The sequence below is a fragment of the Megalobrama amblycephala genome, linkage group LG11, assembly GCF_018812025.1.
Source record: "Megalobrama amblycephala isolate DHTTF-2021 linkage group LG11, ASM1881202v1, whole genome shotgun sequence".
Lineage (NCBI taxonomy): Eukaryota > Metazoa > Chordata > Actinopteri > Cypriniformes > Xenocyprididae > Megalobrama > Megalobrama amblycephala.
The window spans coordinates 22,288,065-22,310,621 of record NC_063054.1 but is presented as its reverse complement, the minus strand read 5'-3'; the positions used below and the strand labels follow the sequence as shown (position 1 = coordinate 22,310,621).

At 38.0% G+C, this 22,557-nt stretch overlaps 1 protein-coding gene across 2 annotated transcripts in view; it reads left to right on the top strand.

Annotated features, from left to right (window-relative positions):
- The window catches only part of mdn1 (midasin AAA ATPase 1), a 65,212-nt gene extending 43,263 nt beyond the window's left edge, over window positions 1-21,949 (top strand). Inside the window, exons 69-101 of one of the 2 annotated variants that reach the window (XM_048206751.1) lie at window positions 741-865; window positions 1,007-1,159; window positions 1,466-1,575; window positions 1,678-1,751; window positions 2,291-2,474; window positions 2,646-2,799; window positions 3,043-3,189; window positions 4,634-4,760; window positions 4,844-4,949; window positions 5,101-5,216; window positions 5,638-6,057; window positions 6,370-6,593; window positions 7,515-7,652; window positions 7,738-7,916; window positions 8,010-8,171; window positions 8,453-8,590; window positions 9,939-10,077; window positions 10,213-10,520; window positions 10,630-10,765; window positions 14,523-14,833; window positions 14,921-15,076; window positions 15,524-15,625; window positions 15,751-15,949; window positions 16,132-16,296; window positions 16,381-16,538; window positions 17,139-17,228; window positions 17,345-17,460; window positions 17,671-17,845; window positions 18,549-18,622; window positions 19,784-19,898; window positions 20,023-20,089; window positions 20,217-20,359; window positions 20,696-21,949. In XM_048206751.1, the coding sequence (XP_048062708.1) occupies window positions 741-865; window positions 1,007-1,159; window positions 1,466-1,575; window positions 1,678-1,751; window positions 2,291-2,474; window positions 2,646-2,799; window positions 3,043-3,189; window positions 4,634-4,760; window positions 4,844-4,949; window positions 5,101-5,216; window positions 5,638-6,057; window positions 6,370-6,593; window positions 7,515-7,652; window positions 7,738-7,916; window positions 8,010-8,171; window positions 8,453-8,590; window positions 9,939-10,077; window positions 10,213-10,520; window positions 10,630-10,765; window positions 14,523-14,833; window positions 14,921-15,076; window positions 15,524-15,625; window positions 15,751-15,949; window positions 16,132-16,296; window positions 16,381-16,538; window positions 17,139-17,228; window positions 17,345-17,460; window positions 17,671-17,845; window positions 18,549-18,622; window positions 19,784-19,898; window positions 20,023-20,089; window positions 20,217-20,359; window positions 20,696-20,881 (5,197 nt within the window). In that variant the 3' untranslated portion in view covers window positions 20,882-21,949. Of the gene's footprint in view, window positions 1-740; window positions 866-1,003; window positions 1,160-1,465; window positions 1,576-1,677; window positions 1,752-2,290; window positions 2,475-2,645; window positions 2,800-3,042; window positions 3,190-4,633; window positions 4,761-4,843; window positions 4,950-5,100; window positions 5,217-5,637; window positions 6,058-6,369; window positions 6,594-7,514; window positions 7,653-7,737; window positions 7,917-8,009; window positions 8,172-8,452; window positions 8,591-9,938; window positions 10,078-10,212; window positions 10,521-10,629; window positions 10,766-14,522; window positions 14,834-14,920; window positions 15,077-15,523; window positions 15,626-15,750; window positions 15,950-16,131; window positions 16,297-16,380; window positions 16,539-17,138; window positions 17,229-17,344; window positions 17,461-17,670; window positions 17,846-18,548; window positions 18,623-19,783; window positions 19,899-20,022; window positions 20,090-20,216; window positions 20,360-20,695 lie in introns of both variants that reach the window. The other variant, XM_048206750.1, reaches the window with a different exon arrangement.
- Window positions 21,950-22,557: the final 608 nt, after the last annotated feature.

The following is a 22,557-nucleotide window of genomic DNA, read 5'->3' as shown; positions in this document are numbered from 1 at the left end:
ACAAGACTGTCGTTATTTTCATTTTTTAAACACTTGCAGTCTGTATAATGCATAAACAACTTCATTCTTTATAAATCTCTCCAACAGTGTGTAATGTTAGCTTTAGCCACAGAGCACTATCAAACTCTTTTAGAATCAAATGTAAACATCCAAATAAATACTATACTTACGCGATTAGACATGTTGCATGACGAACACTTTGTAAAGATTCATTTTGAGGGTTATATTAGCTGTGTGAAGTTTGTTTATGGTGTTTAAGGCAAATGCGAGCTCTTGGGGCGTAGAGCACGAGATTTAAAGGGGCCGCGTACCCTGAATCGGAGCATTTATAATGATAGGCAGTTAAAAAAATTAATAATAAAAAAACTATGGGGTATTTTGAGCTGAAACTTCACAGACACATTCAGGGGACACTTAAGACTTATAATACATCTTTTGAAAACATGTTCTTCGGCACCTTTAAAATATGTCATTGCCATTGTTTTGTCTCAAGACAAATTGTGGTGTCTCACACCAGCAATGTATCTTTCTAAGCCACAATTATAAAAGCTACTTAAATGTCCTAATTGAACTAAGGCCTAATCCTGGCCTTGTCCGAGCCTGTCTGTGAAACCAGGCCAATGTGTATTTATCAGTGTTATTTTAATATTTACAAATTAAATACAGTGTGTAAAGCCTGATAGGTTGCAATAGTCTGCAACATGTTGGTGTGACTGGTTTCAACTTGTGTATCTCTGCAGCTGCTGGTCGAGCAGCCTTGATAACGCACTGAAGCGCCATGCTGAGAATTCAACCAAGCACTGGTTGTCCATCTACCAACTCATAGAGAAATACCTACAGGAGCAGAGGACAAACACCAGACATGGTGACTGACTTGCACTTTTATATATGTAGTAAAATGATTCCTCCCCCTCCATTGTATTGTACAATAAATAATTCCAATATATCCCATGTAATGTGTTTGCATAGTATCACACTTTTTTTTTTTTTTTTTTTTGTCCAGTAGATGATGGTGTGGAGGATATTTCCCTCTCGTCAGTCTCATCCACACTGCAGGCCTTCATTGAAGGCTCCACCTTAGGAGAGTTTTCTGTCCGCTTATCCATGTTGCTGGGTTTTCACTGCCACGTCCTGCTGGCTCCTAAGCAGGAAGGACATGGTAAGATATGGTTTATTTTGTCTAGCTTTAGGAGTAGGCTTGCATACAGATCACTAACACACATGGAATAAATGCCACAAATGTACAATTTCGATTTCAAAATGTACTTCAGAGTGATTTCATGACCTTTGAATTGCAGCATCCATATCCAACATAGACGCAACAATACAATGTTGATGCAGTACAGTTTTTATTTTGTCGTCTTTGCTACTTTGTGTATTAGTGTTGTATGTCAAAATGATGACCCCACCCGCATGCCACTGCAGGCCACATTAAATGAATGACTTTGTCCTTTCATCCTCACAGACTCACTTTGCAGTTTGCTGTGGAATCTCTACAAATACTACACACAGTTCTCAGAGAGCATCCAGACCAAGATCACCCAGCTGAGGACTCCTATAGAGAAAGAGCTCAAAGTAGGTGACACTAAAGCATACAAGACTGATGTCCAATATATTTTGGGGTTTATCTTCCGGTCTCTTATTGATTTGATGTAATCTTTATCTTGATACATATAGGACTTTGTCAAAATCTCCAAGTGGAATGATGTCAGTTTTTGGTCCATCAAGCAGTCAGTGGAAAAGACACACAGGTGAGAGTGAAACTAAAAGATTATTTTTGTTTTTGTTTTGTTTTTTTTGTTTTTTTGGGAATTAAATTGATCAAAAGTGACAGTCAAGACATTTATAATGTTACTGAAGATTTCTTTCAAATAAATGTTTTTGAGCACAAAACTAGCAATTAGAATGATTTCTGAAGGATCATGTGACACTGAAGGCTGGAGTAATGGCTGCTGAAAATGCAGCTTTGCCATCACAGGATTATATTTTGTATTTCAGATTTCATTTCACAATATTACTGTTTCTACAATATTTTTAAAATAAATGCAGCCTTGGTGAGCATCAGAGCATTCTTTCAAAACCTTTAAAAATCTTATCAACCCCAAAGTTTTGAATGTAGTTTATTTTCAGCTTAATCACATCATCAGCATGATAATGTCATTATTTGTTTGTTACATTCCAGCACTCAACGGACTAGATGTAATGTTTATATAACAAAGTGCTAAGCAATGGACCTCAAACTAGCTGTAATGATTTAAAAATAACATTATGAAATTGTGTCTGTGATCAGGACCCTATTTAAGTTTGTGAAGAAGTTTGAGGCAGCGCTGAAGGAGCCATGTACCCCCTGTCTGGTGGAGCAGGGCAGTAGCAACAGCATGGATGATGTGGATTCACAGCCTGAGGAGACTCCTCTGCACAGGATTCACCGAGCACTGAAAGGTGCCCTGCCTGGAAAGGGCAGAGATCTGCAGGTAACATAATCTCAAACTGAAATAGCAACTCAGTTCATTTTAAAATGTAATTTTCATTTTAAATTCAACTCTTTGCCTATGAGACAATTTCTTTGCATATAATATGACATCTTAACTTCTAGAGGATTTCCTGATAATGAATATTGTATTTAAACACTTTTCATGCATTAGGCTGACGGTCCAGAGGAACTCTCATCTGATAAAGAGCCCTCGTCTCTCCAAGCCCGTCTGCCTGTCCTCACGAGGAAGATGAAGAAGCTGTGTGTGCAACTGGTAAAGAAGATCTCTCTGCCTGAGCTCTCAGAAGACCTGGATCAGTTCACAGGTATCACTGTTTGCCCTCATCCAAAGGCTGTAACTTCATAGAAGAGTTTATTTTGTCTTGTCTTCTTCTTATTAAACTAGATTCTTTTATGCTGTCTTTATATGCTGTAGTCAGGCTACCTAGAGCTTACTCGACATGTTCAAGGTTATGTTTGTGACTTATTAAAGGCATACTTGATGTATGAATTGTGAAAATCTCATGAACCTGAAAATGTAATTTTCTCTCCAATTTGTTATTGTCCAGCCGAGATAATTGCAAATGTGCAAGCCCTGCAGAGCCTGTCGGTGGACCGTAGCATGGAGCCAGAGAAGCAGAAGGCAGAGGTGAAACACTTCCTCCTGCAGAAACAGAGAGCGCTAGCAGATCTCTTCAAGATGCTTGCACAGATCGGTCAGTCTGAGTCATTTCTTGTAGTATTAAAGAATTTGTTGTCGGTCATGAACAGAACATGTCATTGTTTAGTTATTTGTTAATTTAATAATAATAATAAATAGTATATTTAATAAATAATGAGAGTCATTATAAATATAGCTGCAAGCAGCGATATGGGTCAGCAACAGTAATGCAGAGCCAGAAGAACACAAAGAGAAGAAATAAATAGAATGTACATGATCAGATAGGTTCAGAAGTACTGGTGAGAATGAACTCAAAATGAACAGAAGTTCAGGTGAGAATGAGCACAGAATGAAAAAAAAAAAAGAAATTGCAAAAAAACTAATATCTCTGAAACACTAGGTGGGGCTGTGTTGAAAATTCTCATGGAACTTCAGGATGTCCTGTCAGTGAGCTCTACCAAATTTTGTGTCAATTTATGACAAATTTCAAAATGGCAGACCAATGGTTCATCCAATTCTACCAAAATCGGTATCCACACATGAATACCACATATTTGGCATTACACAAGGGATCCATAGACACCAAGATCATGATTTCCTGACAAACTGCTCAAAAGTTATAATCTGTTCTTCTTTCTGTGCAGCTTTGTCCAAAGATCATCTAAGCCATTTTCATAAGAATTAGAGTAGTGAAAAACTGAACTTTTCAAAATGGCAACTACTCTAATGAGTGGAGTCTTAATGTAAGATGTTGAGTGTGATCAGCATTGAGACAAATCAAGTGTGCTAAGTTTCAATGGTTTAAGGGTTCAAAAGTTACAACCATTTGAAAAGTGAATTTTTGAACCGGTGATGATGTTATAGAGTTGGCCCTAGAGACCCTAAAGTTAGTCAGTTTACTAATCTGGACCACCTCTATAGACCTTATTTTCAGGAGAAACAAGCGCGCCGCCATCTTTAGAATATTGTCTTTGAACTTCCGGTTTTGCGGTAGCCCTGTATATTTCTATGGAAATAAGAATAAGAATAATTAACTGGTGAAGTGGATTTACCTGTTGTAGAGTTAATGAAAGTTATCATGAGCATTGATATGTTTAAAGCAGATGTCTTAACAAATGTCAGTAGACCGGGAAGATTTTAAAATGAGCAGTTCATTCATAAATACAAGATCGTTGTGGAAATACAAGCCGGAAGTCAAAAGACAACGAGCGCAGCGCTGAAAAGGGGCGGGGCTACATAAGGTCTATAACTGTGCCAAATTTCTGATTTTTACGATGTACGGTTCATAGGGCTGCTATAGACCCCCTTATATAAGAAGAAAAATAATAATAAAGTAAACTAACAATTACAATTATAAACTTTTGTTTATTTTATGTGTTCAAACATTTCTTCCTTTTTTCTATAAATTATAATCCTGGTAAATAGTGCTTTATAAAAGCTGATATTGTGGTCTGAACTGTATGTAGACAGCTAAATGATTGGGTTTTGTTTCTCTCTAGGTCTGTCCTACCGTAAGGGTCTGAACTGGGGTCGTACTGCAGACCCAGAGGAGACACTGTGTCTGCAGCCAGTGGAGATGAAGATAGCACTGTCTGCAGTCAAGACACAGGACAACACAGAGCACACGTACGTAACCATCATCTACAGACTAGTGTCTTCCATAGAGCTGAGAGTCAGAGCCTGATTTTGATAGTAATTAATGTTGACAGGTTATTTGCTGAGATGACGAACGCATGGGAAGGCTGTGAGAAGTATTTCTATCGATCCTGGGCTAGGCGCAACGCCATGCTGACAGCATTACAAAGTGCTGTTAAGGTGAGGGCCTTAAATCAGCTCCGATATATATTCAGCAAAATTACATTTCTGCTTTAGATTTGATGTTCATGTTAGTTGTGCTTTGTTGGTTTCATGTTGTCTGAGTGCTGCATTAAGGGATTGTTTTTTATTTATTTATTTGTCTTTCTAGGAGCTTGGGTTGGGAAATATAGAGCGATGTCGAGGTTTCTCCTCTCACCTGTTTAAACTTTTGCTGAGGCAAAGACGAAGACTTGCCGGACTCACAGAGCACTGGGTCAATCTGAGGTACTGTCCTTTCAAGATACATTAGACACACAACCATTCTAAAGTTTTTTTTTTTTTTTTTTTTTTTTTTAAGATGAAAAAATTAATACTTATAATAAGCAAGAATGCATTAAATTAATCAAAAATGACAGTAAAGACACATTGTTGCAAAAGATTTCTATTTCAAGTAAATGCTGTTCTTTTCAACTTTCTATTCATCAAATATTCAACAAAAATGTATCATGGTTTCCACAAAAATATTAAGCAGAGTTTTCAACATTGATAATAATAAATGTTTCTTTAGCACCAAATCAGCATATTAGAATGGTTTCTGAAGTATGACGTGACACTGAAGACTGGAGTAATGATGCTGAAAATTCAGCCTTGTCATTGTAAAATATATTAAGATAGAGAATTGCATGTTTTCTGTTTAAAACAACAGGAAATTAATCGACAATGTCAAGAGCATCCAGTCCCACACAGCTGGCGCTGGAGATGATGCCAGCGGTCTCCCTCCTCAGGTGCCTCTCCAGCACTGGATCACCCGGGCTCAGTCTTCAACGCTGCACTGCTCTGTCGTGCTCCAGCAGCTCTCTTGGATCCTCCAGTGCTGTCCTGAAGGTTCTTCTGCAGCACCCACTGAGACCAGGGAGGGGGAAGTTGTGCAGGGTCAAGCCACACTGAGCCACCCATCTCCCCTGGCCCCGCACATCCAGCCACAGGCGTGTTTGCTGCGGAGAGGGGAGCAGGCTTGGAAAGAGGTGGAGCAAAAGGTGGAGAATCTGATGAAGGAAGTGAAAGACCTGAAAGAGAAGCTGGATGGATTGGCCCAGGAATCCACAGAAAGAGTTATCCATAGCTGGTGAGTCAGAGAAACACTTGAATTGAACTGTTCAATTATGTTCAGGAAGTGCAAACAATGATCTTGCATAAATTAAAAAAATATATTTTTTGTGTGTGTTTGAATTTTTTATTTTATTTTATTTTATTGTTTATTTATTTTATTTGTTGAGGCCTAGAAATCATGAACATTTCTATTGTGAATAAATTTTTTTTCTAGCTAGATATTGCCCCTTATCCCTCTTTAGTTTATTCCTCTGGTTTAAATCCACCTCCCTTTATACTTATGACACCATGCATGATTATGCATTTATCTTCTGTCTCATCATCTCAGGGATCACTTCACACTTTGCTGTTCCTCTCTGGACCGGCTGGGCATTGTGGTTGGCCAGATGCCGGTTCTAGAACAGCTCTTTATTCCTGATGGGGTTCTGGTCCTCCATACCCAGCCTGCCCTTATCCGCGGTCTCCAGACTGTAAGGAAGGAGGTTGAAACCTGCCTCACAGAGTTCACCACCTGGAAGACTCACCTGCTCTCTATCAGACAGTCACAGAAACGTAAGATCACAGAGTTCCTCCTGTTTCCAAATTTCTCTTTCAATAGGAAATACGTTGACATCAGTGTTGTTATTGTTAACTAAAATGAAAGTTATGAAATAAAATATATAACTAGTTTGCAAAAGTAGGTTTTGGACAAAATCCAATTTGGTGGAAAAATTTTCGTAACGGAAATGAAATGCATTTGTTCATCTTGACCCAAGGATTCCAATGATATAAGACAATTGAGTCTGTGACAGGATTCAAAAGTTATGGCCATTTTTGTCAAAAAAAAATTTAGTCACTGTAGCGCCACCATCAGGCTGATTGGGGCGATACTTTGTCAATGTTGACACCTACCATCCTACCAAATTGAGACCTATCTGGCCAAATTTCAAGTCTCTAGGCCTTACGGTTTGGTCTGCATGATCTGTTTTACAGCATAATAATAAGAATAAGAATAAAAAATCCTAACAATCACAATAGGGTTTCAGCGGTACGCACTTGAACCCCTAAATATTAGGTGAAAAACTTAAACTTAAAAATAAGAAATGTTGCCTCTGCAACTAACTGAAATAAAAATAAGTTTGCTGAAGTACTAAAATGACTTGAACTATTAAATTATGAAAATGAGAAAAGCCAAACAAAACTAAATTAGACTAAAATTAAAATGAAAATTGCGAAAATGAAAATAAAAGCTAATTCAAAATATTTATAAATTCTGTAATAGTATACATATAATGCTAAAGTAACACTGGTTGACAGAAAATTACACCCTCATTAATGGGGTTTGTGCCAGTGGTCAAATGTTGGTTTATTATAAAATCATCTTGCTTTCATTAGAATTTTTGTCATTATTAAGGATAGCATGAGTGTAGTCTATACTGATCCACATTTATCCTCTTCTTTTATTCATCCCATTTTTTTCTTGTTTGCATGCAGGACGTTCCCATCTATTTTCTGTTGAGTTCTCCGGGCAGTTGGAGAAAGCAATAAACATGATTCTGTGTGCGGTTCAGACCCTTGTTAAGAGGAATGAGAGAGAAAAGCAGGAGGATCAACAGTCGGAATGCAAGAAAGGTGGGAATTCACCCAGGATTTTACATAGAGCATGTTTGAGGGAGATCTGTTTGTGTGTGTGTGCTCATTTTGTGTGTTTCTCTAGAGAGTGACTCAGAGGTGGCAGAGGAGCTTTTAAAACCAGGACACTTGAGCAGGTTACTGGAAGAAGACCTGAGTGGAGACGTGTCCAGTCTCTCATTACCAGAGGTCAATGGTGTCGTGACAGAGCTGCTGGAGAGACTTCGATCATACAGGGACGACTGTAAGCCCCACCAACTACAGGTCAGTTGCACATCACATATACAAACAGTATTATTTGTAAATAGTTCATGTTTGAAAATAAGCTGAAATGTGTATTTAATGTTTTATATGAAGGAACTGAAAGAGGCGTGTAGGAGTGTGGTGCGTTTGGAGCCCTTGCTGTGTCTGTATTCTGAGTTGGTGAGGTATTATCTGGCCGTACTAATGGGAGCTCACCGTACCACCGGAAAGCTGCTGTCCGTTCTTGCTAACGTCTTCACTGAACTCGCACAGAAGGTATTTTGCCTTCTGCTTGCCCTCACTGGTCACTAGGGCGATTTTGAAACTGTAGTGGTGACTCCTTGCTACATTGTCATGTGACTTTAAAACTACTTCCCCTATATGTATGTCATGCCAGAGATCACTGTGTGTACAACATTTAATTGGATTGGAATATTTCTTTGCTGTTTTTAGTCTTGAAATATATGGAGATACTTGTATATTTGAACATGATCATTTCATTTACTATGTCCTTTTATCTGTCTCCTTCTCTTCCTCTCTCTTCTATCACTCTGCAGGGTTTCTGTCTGCCCCAGGAGCTGATGGGAGGAGGAGACGGTGAGGGAGCGACAGAGTTCCATGACTATGAGGGTGGAGGAATAGGAGAGGGTGAAGGAGTAAAGGACGTCAGCGACAAAATCGAAAATGAGGATCAGGTATGTTAGTATGACTAAACCACTGTTCAGAAAATGTTTGTATTAGGGCTGTGTATCGCCAAGAACCTGGCAATACAATACGTATCATGATACAGGGGGTCACAATACAATATATTGCGATATATACTATAAGAAAGGCGATATATTGTGATATTTCTTGTTTTTTTAGGAAGTGGATCTAATTTTAGAAAAACTATCATAACACCACTGTATGCATAAATACCTGAGCAAAAAAGTTTATTTTAATTAATTAGAACAGTGGGATCTGCATTTGCATTTATTAGAAAAAAAAAAGTGGCAGCATTGGTTTTCAGCGTGAACAAAATGCATCTTGCAATTGACTGTACAAATAGATTTGACAAGAAATCTAGAGAAATCTACAGAAAAGAGAAGCAAATGAATCGCTGCATTTCACAGAAACAACTGGATTTGCAGTTCATTTGCATCATTTTGTGTCAGTATGTTGAATTTTGGGGTAAAATCATACCCTATATATTGTATTGTTATATATTGTATTGACAACTCATCAATTAAATGTTTACCATCTTGAAAGAATGAAAGAAAAAGCAACAGTTTAGAAAATTAATAAAAAGCTGAAAAACTAGAATAACAGAGTCATCAGTCCCCTGTTTTAATACTTCATAGTGCCACCTTTTGCTTTAATTACAGCCATTAATCTTTTTGGATATGTCTGTACTAGCTTTGCACACCTAGATTGGGGAATATTTGCCCATTCTTGCTTTCAGAAGATAAACTCCTAATTTCTGCTTATTAATATTTAGTAAGCTAGTTGTTAAGTTTAGGTATTGGGTGGGATTAAGGGATGTAGAATATGGTCATGCAGAATAAGGCATTAATATGTGCTTTATAAGTACTAATAAATGGCCAATATCCTAGTATTACGCATGCTAATAAGCAACTAGTTAACAGTGAGAACTAAAGTGTCACCCACTTTTGTTGTATGTTTTTGTTATTGAGTGGAAAGCGCCCAGCACATATTTACATCTTCATCTAAACTGCTATCTCAGCCAATGCGGATGGCACCGGGATGTTAAGTGAGCTCTTTAGATTCAATGTGGATGTAAACAAACAAAATAAATATCGAACCAGTGTTTTTGAGAATCAATACAATATCTGCAAATATAATATTGTGATATTTATGTGTACTGATATTTTCTTGCACCCCTAGTTTGTACACATAAACCACTGGAATTGAACTAAAACAGAATTGGTATTGAACTTCAAAAACTGAATTTTGAAGTGGAGTCAAACTTAAAATCTGAACTGGAGTCCAACATAAAATCTGAATTGGAGTCCAACTGAATTCTGAACCTTGCCTTTTGTTCAGGTTGAAGACACCTTCCAGGAGGGTCAGGACAAGAAGGAGGAGGAGCAAGACAAACGGGACATTAAAGAGGAGGACAATGCCATTGAGATGTCTGAAGACTTTGATGGGAAGACGCATGACGGCACAGACCATGAGCCAGGTGACTGTACTTACTGATGAATTAGATGATAGACTGAACTAAAAATGGTTTTGGTAGATGCAAATTGTACAATATATAACTTTCTCAATGAAATATTAGAGAAAATATAACTTTAATCTCTCGTCTCTGGTTTAGGAGAGGAGGATGAAGAAGACTCTGATAAGGAAGAAGATGAGGAGCTGGATAAGAAGATGGGGGATCTGGGAGATGGTCAGACAGATACTCTGGACGAGAGATTATGGGGAGATGATGAGGATGAGGATGATGATGTTGATGGTGAGAAAGAGGAAGAGTCCGGTCCAGGAATGGATCAGGGAGAGTCAGAACTGGTTGCAAAAGATGACAACATGGATGCTGGTGAGTCAAACAAAGATAAGAACCAGGACAAAAATCACCCAAAAGATGAGGAAGAAAAGGAGAAAATCCATGAACAGGTGGATGAGGTCAGTCCTTCACCATTTCTTTCTCTCAATATCAGAACTGTCTCCCAGTAGAATAAATCATATTTATGGATACATTTTTAACAACTTGTTTGTGTGTGTGTGTTTGTAGCGTGAGTTTGATGAGAATGAAGTAGACCCATACCACGGAAAACAGGAGAAGGCAGCTGAACCAGAAGCAATGGACCTGCCAGATGAGCTTAACCTTGATGAAGATGGCAAGGATGAAGATGGGGGAGAAGGGGATGGTATGTTCAAAATTCAGGCATCTCCTGAGTTTTTTTATATTTAACAGAAGGTACACTACTAAATGCATTTACTGTCAATTGAACAGAGGTGTAAAGTACTTGAGTAATTTTACTTGATTACTGTACTTAAGTATTATTTTTGGGGATTTTTACTTTACTTGAGTACATTTAAAAATCAGTACTTTTACTTTTACTTGATTACATTTTTTGAGAAAAAAAGAGTACTTTTTACTCCTTACAATTTTATTTACAGTCAAAAAGTACTTATTTTTTGGAGATCACTTAATTCTATTTTCTTTTGCTATTACCAAACCAATTGAATTGCGCTGATGACCAGTTTAATTTAATGGTTATTTATTCAATGAGATTCATTTTCACATTCCATGAAATTGGTCAGACATGTTCATTGGTCCTTTGGAAGTGACGTCATGTTGCATCAATTACCACAATGCACAGCACCTTGACCTCAAAGAATATACACTAACAAGAAGCAACACTCAACAGAATGTTCCATTGCAACACCTGCGCCAGCAGCGGCCTTGTATTTCCGCCATTTTGGGGTGAAGGCGACTTGGCAGTCCACTAGTTTCTATGGCAAAATCAGCTGCTTTGTTTAAAAAAAAAAAAAAAACTTTTTCACAAAAACTTTTTGCTCTCAGTCAGTTTGGGTTAAAACTCTTTAAAAGATCTAGTATTAGTATTAGACTTATAAACACTGAATTAATACCGACATATGAAATTGAAATTATGACATGCATCAGAAAAATTGGGAATTTTGGACAATAAATATATGAAAATAACAGCTTGATTTTGCAGTGTTGTCTAATGTCCATTGAAGCAAAAGTGTCCAAAAGTGGGAATTATGCGATAATGGACACAGCAGATCATAAGATCATTATGTTTGTAGCGTGATCCATTAAAACGTACAATATAGCTTATTTCAGTTCAGATCTAGATATTATTATTATTACTCCACTAGGTCTGAAATATATTGTTCGCTGCAAACATGATGATCTTAAATTAATTAATTATTAATTTACTATTAATAAATGTGTAAAGTTTCATAAAATGAAAATGCTCAATAAAGTAGGCTAACTACGTTACCTCAGATGGATGAATGGTTGGATTCCACAACTGGTAAAATAAAACGTATATAAGACAATACAACATTTACTGTAGGAGCCATACAATTTACTGGTGACTTAATTTAAAAAACTGTTCTATTGCGCTTCTGATTTGGCAGTGAAATTCACCGATTTGGGGTGCATAAGATGTGAAGGATTCGATGGTCCAGTTAGTATTTTCACCCCATAATGGTGGCCGCGCTACCGGAGCGCCATCTAGTGACTGTTGCCTAAAAAGTATCAGAGTGTCGCCTCTTGGGTTCTAAGTTCTTTGTTGACCTGGAAATTACAGTGGGTACGGAAAGTATTCAGACCCCTTAAATGTTTCACTCTTTGCTATATTGCTAAAATCATTTAAGTTCATTTTTTTCCTCATTAATGTACACACAGCACCCCATATTGACAGAAAAACACAGAATTGTTGACATTTTTGCAGATTTATTAAAAAAGAAAAACTGAAATATCACATGGTCCTAAGTATTCAGACCCTTTGCTGTGACACTCATATATTTAACTCAGGTGCTGTCCATTTCTTCTGATCATCCTTGAGATGGTTCTACACCTTCATTTGAGTCCAGCTGTGTTTGATTATACTGATTGGACTTGATTAGGAAAGCCACACACCTGTCTATATAAGACCTTACAGCTCACAGTGCATGTCAGAGCAAATGAGAATCATGAGGTCAAAGGAACTGCCTGAAGAGCTCAGAGACAGAATTGTGGCAAGGCTTCTGGCCAAGGTTACAAAAAAATTTCTGCTGCACTTAAGGTTCCTAAGAGCACAGCGGCCTCCATAATCCTTAAATAGAAGACGTTTGGGACGACCAGAACCCTTCCTAGAGCTGGCCGTCCGGCCAAACTGAACTATTGGGGGAGAAGAGCCTTGGTGAGAGAGGTAAAGAAGAACCCAAAGATCACTGTGGCTGAGCTCCAGAGATGCAGTCGGGAGAAAGTTGTAGAAAGTCAACCATCACTGCAGCCCTCCACCAGTCGGGGCTTTATGGCAGAGTGGCCTGACGAAAGCCTCTCCTCAGTGCAAGACACATGAAAGCCCGCATGGAGTTTGCCAAGATGGTGAGAAATAAGATTCTCTGGTCTGATGAGACCAAGATAGAACTTTTTGGCCTTAATTCTAAGCGGTATGTATGGAGAAAACCAGGCACTGCTCATCACCTGTCCAATACAGTCCCAACAGTGAAGCATGGTGGGGGCAGCATCATGCTGTGGGGGTGTTTTTCAGCTGCAGGGACAGGACGACTGGTTGCAATTGAGGGAAAGATGAATGCGGCCAAGTACAGGGATATCCTGGATGAAAACCTTCTCCAGAGTGCTCAGGACCTCAGACTGGGCCGAAGGTTTACCTTCCAACAAGACAATGACCCTAAGCACACAGCTAAAATAATGAAGGAGTGGCTTCACAACAACTCTGTGACTGTTCTTGAATGGCCCAGCCAGAGCCCTGACTTAAACCCAATTGAGCATCTCTGGAGAGACCTAAAAATGGCTGTCCACCAATGTTTACCATCCAACCTGACAGAACTGGAGAGGATCTGAAAGAAGGAATGGCAGAGGATCCCCAAATCCAGGTGTGAAAAACTTGTTGCATCTTTCCCAAAACGACTCATGGCTGTATTAGATCAAAAGGGTGCTTCTACGAAATACTGAGCAAACGGCCTGGATACTTAGGACCATGTGATATTTCAGTTTTTCTTTTTTAATAAATCTGCAAAAAATTTAAACAATTCTGTGTTTTTCTGTCAAAATGGGGTGCTGTGTGTACATTAATGAGGAAAAAAATGAACTTAAATGATTTTAGCAAATGGCTGCAATATAACAAAGAGTGAAAAATTTAAGGGGGTCTGAATACTTTCCGTACCCACTGTATAACAGTCAGTGGAAGAAAATGGAGGAAGTCAAAAATCAGCCACAGAATCAAGAGCACCCATGGCCAACAGTTCATCTGATGATGAAGATTTTTTCGCTTCTTTGAAACAGACAACACATGAAGCCAGCAAAGAGTTGGATGGATATCTGTCCTGTGTTTCAGACACCAGTGTTTCAGGCACTGCAGGATTGATTTTTAGCTCCAAAAGAGCTAGGCTTGACACTCACAATTTTGAAAATCAGCTTCTGCTTAAGTTAAATCAGAGGTTTTGCAACTTTGAGTAGCATGTTGCATACTGGCATTGGGTAGTAGTCTTATAGTTTGATAATTAAATACAATTAAACACAAACAGTTCTAAAGGAGGATAAAACTTTGTATGTGGTTCATTCACTTCATGTTTTTAGAGATTAAAAGCTTAAACAAGAATCTCTAGTTTTCATTCTTGCTGTTACTTTTACTTTTTTAATACTCAAGTACAATTTTAATGTAGTACTTTTTTACTTTTACTCGAGTATGAATCTGGACAGATACTTTTACTTTTAATTGAGTAAAATTTTCACTCAGTACTTGTACTTTCACTTGAGTAACATTTTTGAGTACTTTTTACACCTCTGCAATTGAATGCATCCTAGCTGAATAAAAGTCTTAACAAGTTTTAAACTTTTGAATGATAGTGTGCATTGTATTAAAAAGTTGATTTTTTTTTTTTTTTTTTTTTTCACACTTTTTCATTTTACTGTTGTTTCAGAGGAGAATCCATTTGATATAGATGATAAACTCATGGAGGTGGATGAGAACCCTGGAGAAGAGCAAGATGGATCGGAGGAAGGTGGCAATGAGATGACAGATGAGCAACAGGAAGGACAGATAGAGGAACATGGAGAAGATGAAAAGTCAGAAGAGAAGGAAGGAGCAGAAAAATCAGAGGATCAAGAGCCTGAAACAGATGAGAGAGGAGAGAATGAGGGAGAGGAGGACAAGGAGGAGAAGAATAAAGGACAGGAGGAAGGACAAGAGGAGGACAAGTCCATACCGGATGATCAAGGCCAGAAACCAAAGGTTTGTTGTTCAAAAGTGAATAACAAGGAAATGTGTAGAGGGAAAAGACTTAATAAAGCCTAATCATTTTTATCTAACATTTCACAGGAGGAACAGGATGGGGGTGAGGATGATGATGCACAGGTTGAATCTTCAGAGAGGAAGGAACATGCGTCAGATGGACAGACAGGAGAGGAGAATGTTCAGAGTGACACCGCAGTAGAGCTGGCTGGAGCCGCGTCAGAGAGAGACCAGGCAAAGGAGGTACACAAAAAAGAGACTGGCTTAATATTTGCAGATGTCAGCCTTACAAAAAAAAGTTTTATTTCTTTAAAGAATCTCTTTTTCCATGACACCAAGGTCATAGGGAGTGAACATATAGTCCTAGAAAACCTGAAAATATCAGGGACTCAAAATTGACAATTCTTTTTTTATAGAATATTGCAGTGTTTATTACAAATGATTGTGTAAATCCTTTTTTTTTTTTTCTTCATGTACCTAACCTTTCACTCAGATATACATCACCATAGGGAAAAGACACTATTTCCATTTAATGCCGACATTAAAATTGATTTTCAAGCCTGGAAAAGACATGGATATTTATCTTAAGATGAAATTTCTTATAGTCAGTATAAATCTTTAGTCAGTATACATTTTCATGTTAAGCTCAGTTAAGTAAATCAGTTATTTAAATGTCCCAATGTCCGACAGGAGGACGGCAGCGGGGCAGCAGATGCCAGTCAGTCTGAAGGGCACGACTCCAAGCTGATGGCCAGGATGAGTTCACACAAACAGAGGCAGAGAAACACACAGGTCAGTGTGTGAAATAACAGACTGTTTCATATAACAAATATTTGCTCATTTATTCAATTCTGGCCTTGTGTTTTATCTTTTTGATTTAAGTGTAAAGCTGATGACCACTCTTATTTTTCTACTAGAGCTTCAAACGAAAACCTGGACAGGCAGATAATGAGCGCTCAATGGGTGATTACAATGAGCGTGTGAATAAGCGTTTGCGTACGGTTGACAACAGAGAGGCGAAAACGCAGGATCAGACTCAGACTGACACACAACAGGAGTCTGACCTGTACGAGCATGTAAAAGAAGGAGAGGAGAGATACGACGCTCAGACATATGGTGATGACTTGTGTATAATATTGTACTGTGTTTTTTTACTTTAATTTTCTGTAAAATGCATTTACTAATTCAGAAACATTGAGCTGTGGTGCTCATGTGAGGCAGGTCCGACGGGTCTGCAACATATTCCAATCTAAGAAAACTGTGTAGTCACGTTCTCTTTTGACATCTGTTCTTTATAGATGCAGCCAGTGCAGAGCAGCAAAAGCCAACCGGTGTGAAACAGGAAGAGGACGATAAGCAAGATGACATTGCAATGGATGTGGAGGAAGAGAAGGACCTGCAGGCAGTTGAAGCTCAGGAGCTTAAACCAGAGAAGCTGAATGACAATAAAGCATCTCAGAAAGGTGCAATGCACTCATCCACCAAATGCTTGTTCACACTTGCATAACCTATGTGTCCATGTTGAACATTTGTCTGTTCTCTCTCAGGTCTGGAGTGTGGGGATTTGGAGGCACAGAAACAGGCAGATGATGAAGAGAAGGAGAAGACCGAGACACAGAGGAGCAGTAATGAAGAAGAGATGAAAGAGAGGAGTGACGAGTCCACTATCCACACTGTGCCTGAACTACTGATGGACACGCAAAAGGTATGTTGTTTTACTCCAGAAATACATTACCTTTCAGAAGTTTGGGGTCAGTAAGATTTTTTATTTTATTTTATTTTTTTCAAGAAATTCATACTTTTATTCAGCAAGGACACATTAAATTGATCAAAATTGACATTAAAGACATTTATAATGTTACAGAAGATTACTATTTCAAATAAATGCCGTACTTTTCCTTTTCATCAAAGAATCCTGAAAAAAATTTACCCCAGTTTACACAAAAATATTAAGCAGCACTTAATATTAATAAGAAATGTTTCTTGAGCAGCAAATCGGCATACTAGAATGATTTCTGGAGGATCATGTGACACTGAAGACTGGAGTAATGATGCTGAAAATTCAGCTCTGCCATCACAGGAATAAATTACATTTTCAAATATATTAAAATAGAAAATAGTTATTTTAAATTGTAATAATATGGTTTTATTGTATTTTTGATCAAATAAATGCATCCTTAGTGAGGGTACAAGTCTTTCAAAAAAACATAAAAAAATCTTACTGACCCTAAACCGAGACTGCTAATTAAAAATGCTCCATTTTACATTCTGCATATTGATTGTACAGCAATTTTGTGTGTATCAGGTTCCACTGAAGAACCCAGAAGAGCTGAGAAGAGAGATGGAGCTGCAGTTGGAAGCCTGGCAGAGACAGACTTTGGGATCTCAGGAAGAGGTGCCATCATAACACCAGTCACATGACAATTGAGCTTCTTCTCCTCACTTCACATATCAAAACTGTAATATATATTTTTATTCATAGCATTTTTTTTTTACTCTGTTGTCACTCAGGAGAGTGCCGCAGCAGTGCTGTGGCATCAGTACCAGGCCCTGACGTCTCCTCTGTCCCAGCAGCTCTGTGAGCAGCTCCGCCTCGTCCTGGAGCCCACGCAGGCTGCCAAACTCAGGTTGGTCCCTCCACCTTCCCATCCAACCTCAAATGAAGCATTTCTATTTAACCTATTCCCTCAAGATCACAGGAGTGATTATTTGAAAGAGTAGCTTCTCTAGCACCGTCAATTTACGGGTCAAGTTTATCAGTTCAGACCCTGAAGACCCAGTTCAGTTCAGCTTTGTTTTAGTTCTCCTCATTAACACTGTTTGATGATCTTAAACAGGGGAGACTTCCGCACAGGCAAACGGCTAAACATGCGCAAGGTCATTCCTTATATTGCCAGTCAGTTCCGTAAGGACAAGATCTGGTTGAGGAGAACAAAACCCAGCAAGAGAAACTACCAGATCTGCTTGGCTGTGGACGACTCCTCGAGTATGGTGGACAACCACTCCAAACAGGTACGGTCTCCTAATATTGCTTTAGATATCAAAGGGTTAGTTCACCCAAAAATGAAAATAATGTCATTTATTACTCACCCTCATGCCGTTTCACACCCGTAAGACCTTTGTTAATCTTCGGAATGCAAATTAAGATATTTTTGTTGAAATCCAATGGCTCCGTGAGGCCTGCATAGGGAGCAATGACATTTCCTCTCTCAAGATCCATTAATGTACTAAAAACATATTTAAATCAGTTCATGTGAGTACAGTGGTTCAATATTAATATTATAAAACGACAATAATATTTTTTGTGCACCAAAAAAAATAAATAAATAACGACTTATATAGTGATGGCCAATTTCAAAACACTGCTTCATGAAGCTTCGGAGCATTATGAATCTTTTGTGTCGAATCAGCGGGGTTTTTTTCTCTTTTTTTTGGCCTATGAATCACACTCAAAATATGTGTATAGTAAGGTGTAGAGAGAGTTTACGTTAAGGTACAATATTGTGTCAGCCATATAGTTAATGCTGTTGGATTATTCACAATATTATAGTTTGTGTGGTATTAACATAATATCAATGTAATTTTTTCAATATCACAGTTGTTGTCAGTATATTGGAACACCCCAATAATGAACCCTTTAAAATGGCAGAATGTGTTATCTTATTTTAATAAACATTTTGTTTGATAATGTGTCTGTCTCACTTGTGCTCTGTAGCTGGCGTTTGAGTCGGTCTCTGTCATAGTGAATGCTCTCACACTTCTGGAAGTGGGCCAGGTGGCTGTGTGCAGGTGAGTTCAGATTATTTTTCCACTCCTCTTATGGCTAAACACAGAAATATTGGTGCAAAGATTCTCTCAGGATTAAAAGTGATGTATGTAATTTTTTTTTGACTGTACCAAAGAATAAAAATACCATTTTCAGATATTTAGGAAACATGCTAAGTTCACAGACGTGTTTCTCCAAACAACAATTCTACATCCAGTTATTCTAATTTGAAATGTGCGTCCCGTGTCGGAACGTCTGTTTTTGTTTTGGACTGTGTGATCCCGCTCACTGTCAATTTACCCAACAGTATTTCAACACCCCAGGTTGCCAGTTCATGGAAAACACAGCGTATTGCAGCTATGGAAGTCAGCAAATGAGCTGGGTCAGAGATCACAGATTCTACCTGACATAAAAAGTTTCAGGATCCATTTGAAAAGCTCTATGACCAGAGGCATATTAAAACAAGGATAAATCAACTGATCAACTTGAAAGCTTGTCACTTTCCATTGTCAGTTGCGCTCTTTCTTGTTGTGTGTCCTAAATCTGACAACCCGCATGAACGTCAAATCTGAGGAGGAGGAGGAGGGTGCGGGGAATCACCTCTCTCTAATGCTGCGTTCACACCGAACGCGTCTGGGGCGTCAAATTTGCGTCAGACGCGTCTAGTTGGACGCTTGAACATTTTGAAGTCGCATCAAATTCGCTCTATTCGCGCGTCTAAACAAAGTGTGTTCAGACGCGAATTTGCGTCATGGGAGGGGTTTCCATCTCTTTCTGCACAGATCCTCTGAATAAACACATCATCTTGTCAGTTGGAAACTAGTAGCGGCAATTTAACTCTGTTATGCCGGCCGGCTTTTGCTAGCGAGCAGGTGGGCTATGATCAACGGCTAAAATCATGCAAAGCGTTTTACAGCTAACCAGATTGTCTGATTTCTTTGCTTATCCTCTTCCAGGCAAGGTCCTTTTTATTCCTGTCTCAATGAAAATATGATGACATATCATAGGTGGCCACACACAGACTATTATCTTTGTTCTGGTCATAATATTTTGAATTTGGACTGCAGTACCCATTTCAACCGCTAACTGCCAATATTACATACTGTACCTTTAAATTCCTGGTTGATTAATTAATTAATGTATGAATTCATGCACTCATTTATCTTTTAATTCACTTGCTGTAGTTTTGGAGAGAGTGTCCAGCTGCTCCATCCCTTCCACCAGCAGTTCAGTGACCAAACAGGAGCAAATATACTGCGGCTCTGTCAGTTCCAGCAGAAAAAGACCAGAATAGCTCAAGTAAATTTTTTTTTGTTATCTTTAGTTCTTATGTTTTACATTATTTTGTTATATTTTTAAACTGACTTGTCAGGTTTTATTCCACATCGACATAAAAGCAATTTGGAAAAATTTTATCTTTCAGTTTTTAGAGACTTCAACAAATATGTTCATGGCAGCCAAACAGCAGATACCTGGCTCGACAAACACAGGTAAAGTAGTTTATCAGACTTATGTAAACGAAGCAGACCTTAGTTCTGATTCTTCAATATTTGCTTACATCGATTTCTGATCTAACATGCTCTTCTATGATTGTTTTTTGTCTCTTTCTCTTAACAGAAACATCTCAGTTATTGCTTATAGTATCTGATGGTCGGGGTTTGTTCTTGGAGGGCAAAGAGAGAGTCGCAGCTGCCGTTCAGGCTGCTCGCAGCGCAAACATCTTTGTCATTTTTGTAGTGCTGGATAATCCAAACTCCAGGGTGAGGAATTCATTTGGATGAAAGCGGAGTTTAGCTGAAGTAAAAAAAAAAAATAAAAAAATGAATAGGTTATTTGTTATTAGGGAAAATGTGAAACACTTTGAACTGGACTGATCCCCATTTTTATTTTAAACTTTTTTTTTTCTTTTTTTTTTTTACTTCAAATAATTATATAGCATTTACAAAATTTGTAACATTTATATTAATATTTTTATTTATCATAATGTAATTGTTATAATTAAATTAATTATAATTATTATCATTATAATTTAAATATAATAAATATACATCCTAAATTTTAATGTGTTAATTAATACATGAATCTCTCCATGCCAGGACTCCATTTTGGATATTAAAGTGCCCATATTTAAAGGGCCTGGTGAGCTACCGGAGATTCGGACCTACATGGAGGAATTCCCTTTCCCCTTCTACGTTATTTTGCGAAATGTGAACGCCCTTCCAGAGACCCTGAGTGATGCTTTGAGACAGTGGTTTGAGCTCGTCACCGCCACAGACCAGTAGTGGACCACATGGAAGCAATTTTGCAGGGGCCAGAAGACACAACTGTAAAACTGAAGTTCTGCTGCTGCTAGTCCTCCCCAAACATAAATACACACACACATATAAAAAGACATTAGACAGGCTGCTGTACATGTGCCTTTTTCTTAATTTTGTTATTTTATTGAATTGTAGTTTGATTGCAGTGGTTTCTCCTTTTCATCGCCACGATCACTAGGAATTGTTTTCTCTTGTTGTTACCATCGATCAACTTTGCACATCTTTTTTTTTTTTTATTATTGTTTGAGGTTTTTTTTTTTGTGTTGTGTTGTTTTGTTTTAACTGCAAGGAAATGTGATGCCCGTGTATGGAAAAACTTCAGTTGAACGGACTGAATGTTGACTGAAGATACCTCCAATCCTGCAGTATTTCCCACCCCCGTTCTTGTCCGTTTGCATCCAGTTTGTAAATGTGAATGACAAATTTAGTGTGAACGGCACTGCCAGTGTTTGATAATATCATATGCAAAAATCAAAAGTACATCTGCATGTCAGTAATGACCTTCAGCCCCATTTATGGTTATCCAGAAAAAAATGTGCCTTTACAAAAACCCACATTCCCATCTAGACGGTTCTCAATGAAAACTGATGAAATCATCCGCACTGTACATTTGAAAGGATTCTGACTACTGAATCACTGGTTATTTCTTCTTTACAACCAGGAGCACAATTTCTGCCAGTTAAGAAAACTTTTGAAGAATTTCAACCAACACTGTTCTATATCCTACAAACCTTAGATATTTAAACTCAGACTATAGCTGCATCTCTCACTAGACATATCTAGTTTTAAACATTTCATTTTGAAGTATTTTGATTCAGTTACATTTTGCACAAACTTTTCTGCTCGTCTGTGCATTCTGCATCAGTGAAACCAGGATCAAAAAACAAACTATTTCATCATGTACACATTGTCCGAATGCAACAGTAACCTGGTGTGCGCCTTTGGTCTCCTGTCATCTTCCTCATCTTGGTTCATGAAATAAATTGCTGATAACCGTGGAAATGACAATAAAACATTTTGGACATGTTTTCATTATGGTCTGAATTTTGATTTTGTAACTGACAGCGGCTGGTGAATGTTAGTTACAACAAGCCGTTCGTAATACATCCAAGTGTTTGTAGTAGTCCTTAATTCACACTTTTGAGGTACAAGTGTATAGTTTGTTGTGGAAAACTAAAGTTTTTTCAAGTAATATTAATCGCAGACCTTCTTTTATTCATAAATCAAAAACTGCCATTCTAAAAAACATTCCTAATGGAACCAATATCTTGCAGTGTTCCTACACAGTTTGGAAAAGTATGTAATTTGATTCAAGTAATTTCCAGGTCTGGAAAAGTATGGGGGTGAGGGGGAGTATGGAAAAAGATTTGCATTTTCATTTACTGAAAATGTCTTCACTGACTATAATTTGTACTGATCTGGACAGTTTTTGCACACAAACGTTTTCTAAAATTCAGTAACAGCACCAAAGTTTAAAAGACATCCTGATTTCATTATATTAAATCAAAACAAGATAATTTAGTTGTGAGTTTGTCACTGAATATTAAATGTTCTCTGTAAACAATGAACTGTTTTACTGAGTTCATTATTTTGTATATGTATTTGATCGTAGATCTGCTCGTATGACGTAAATAAGGTTT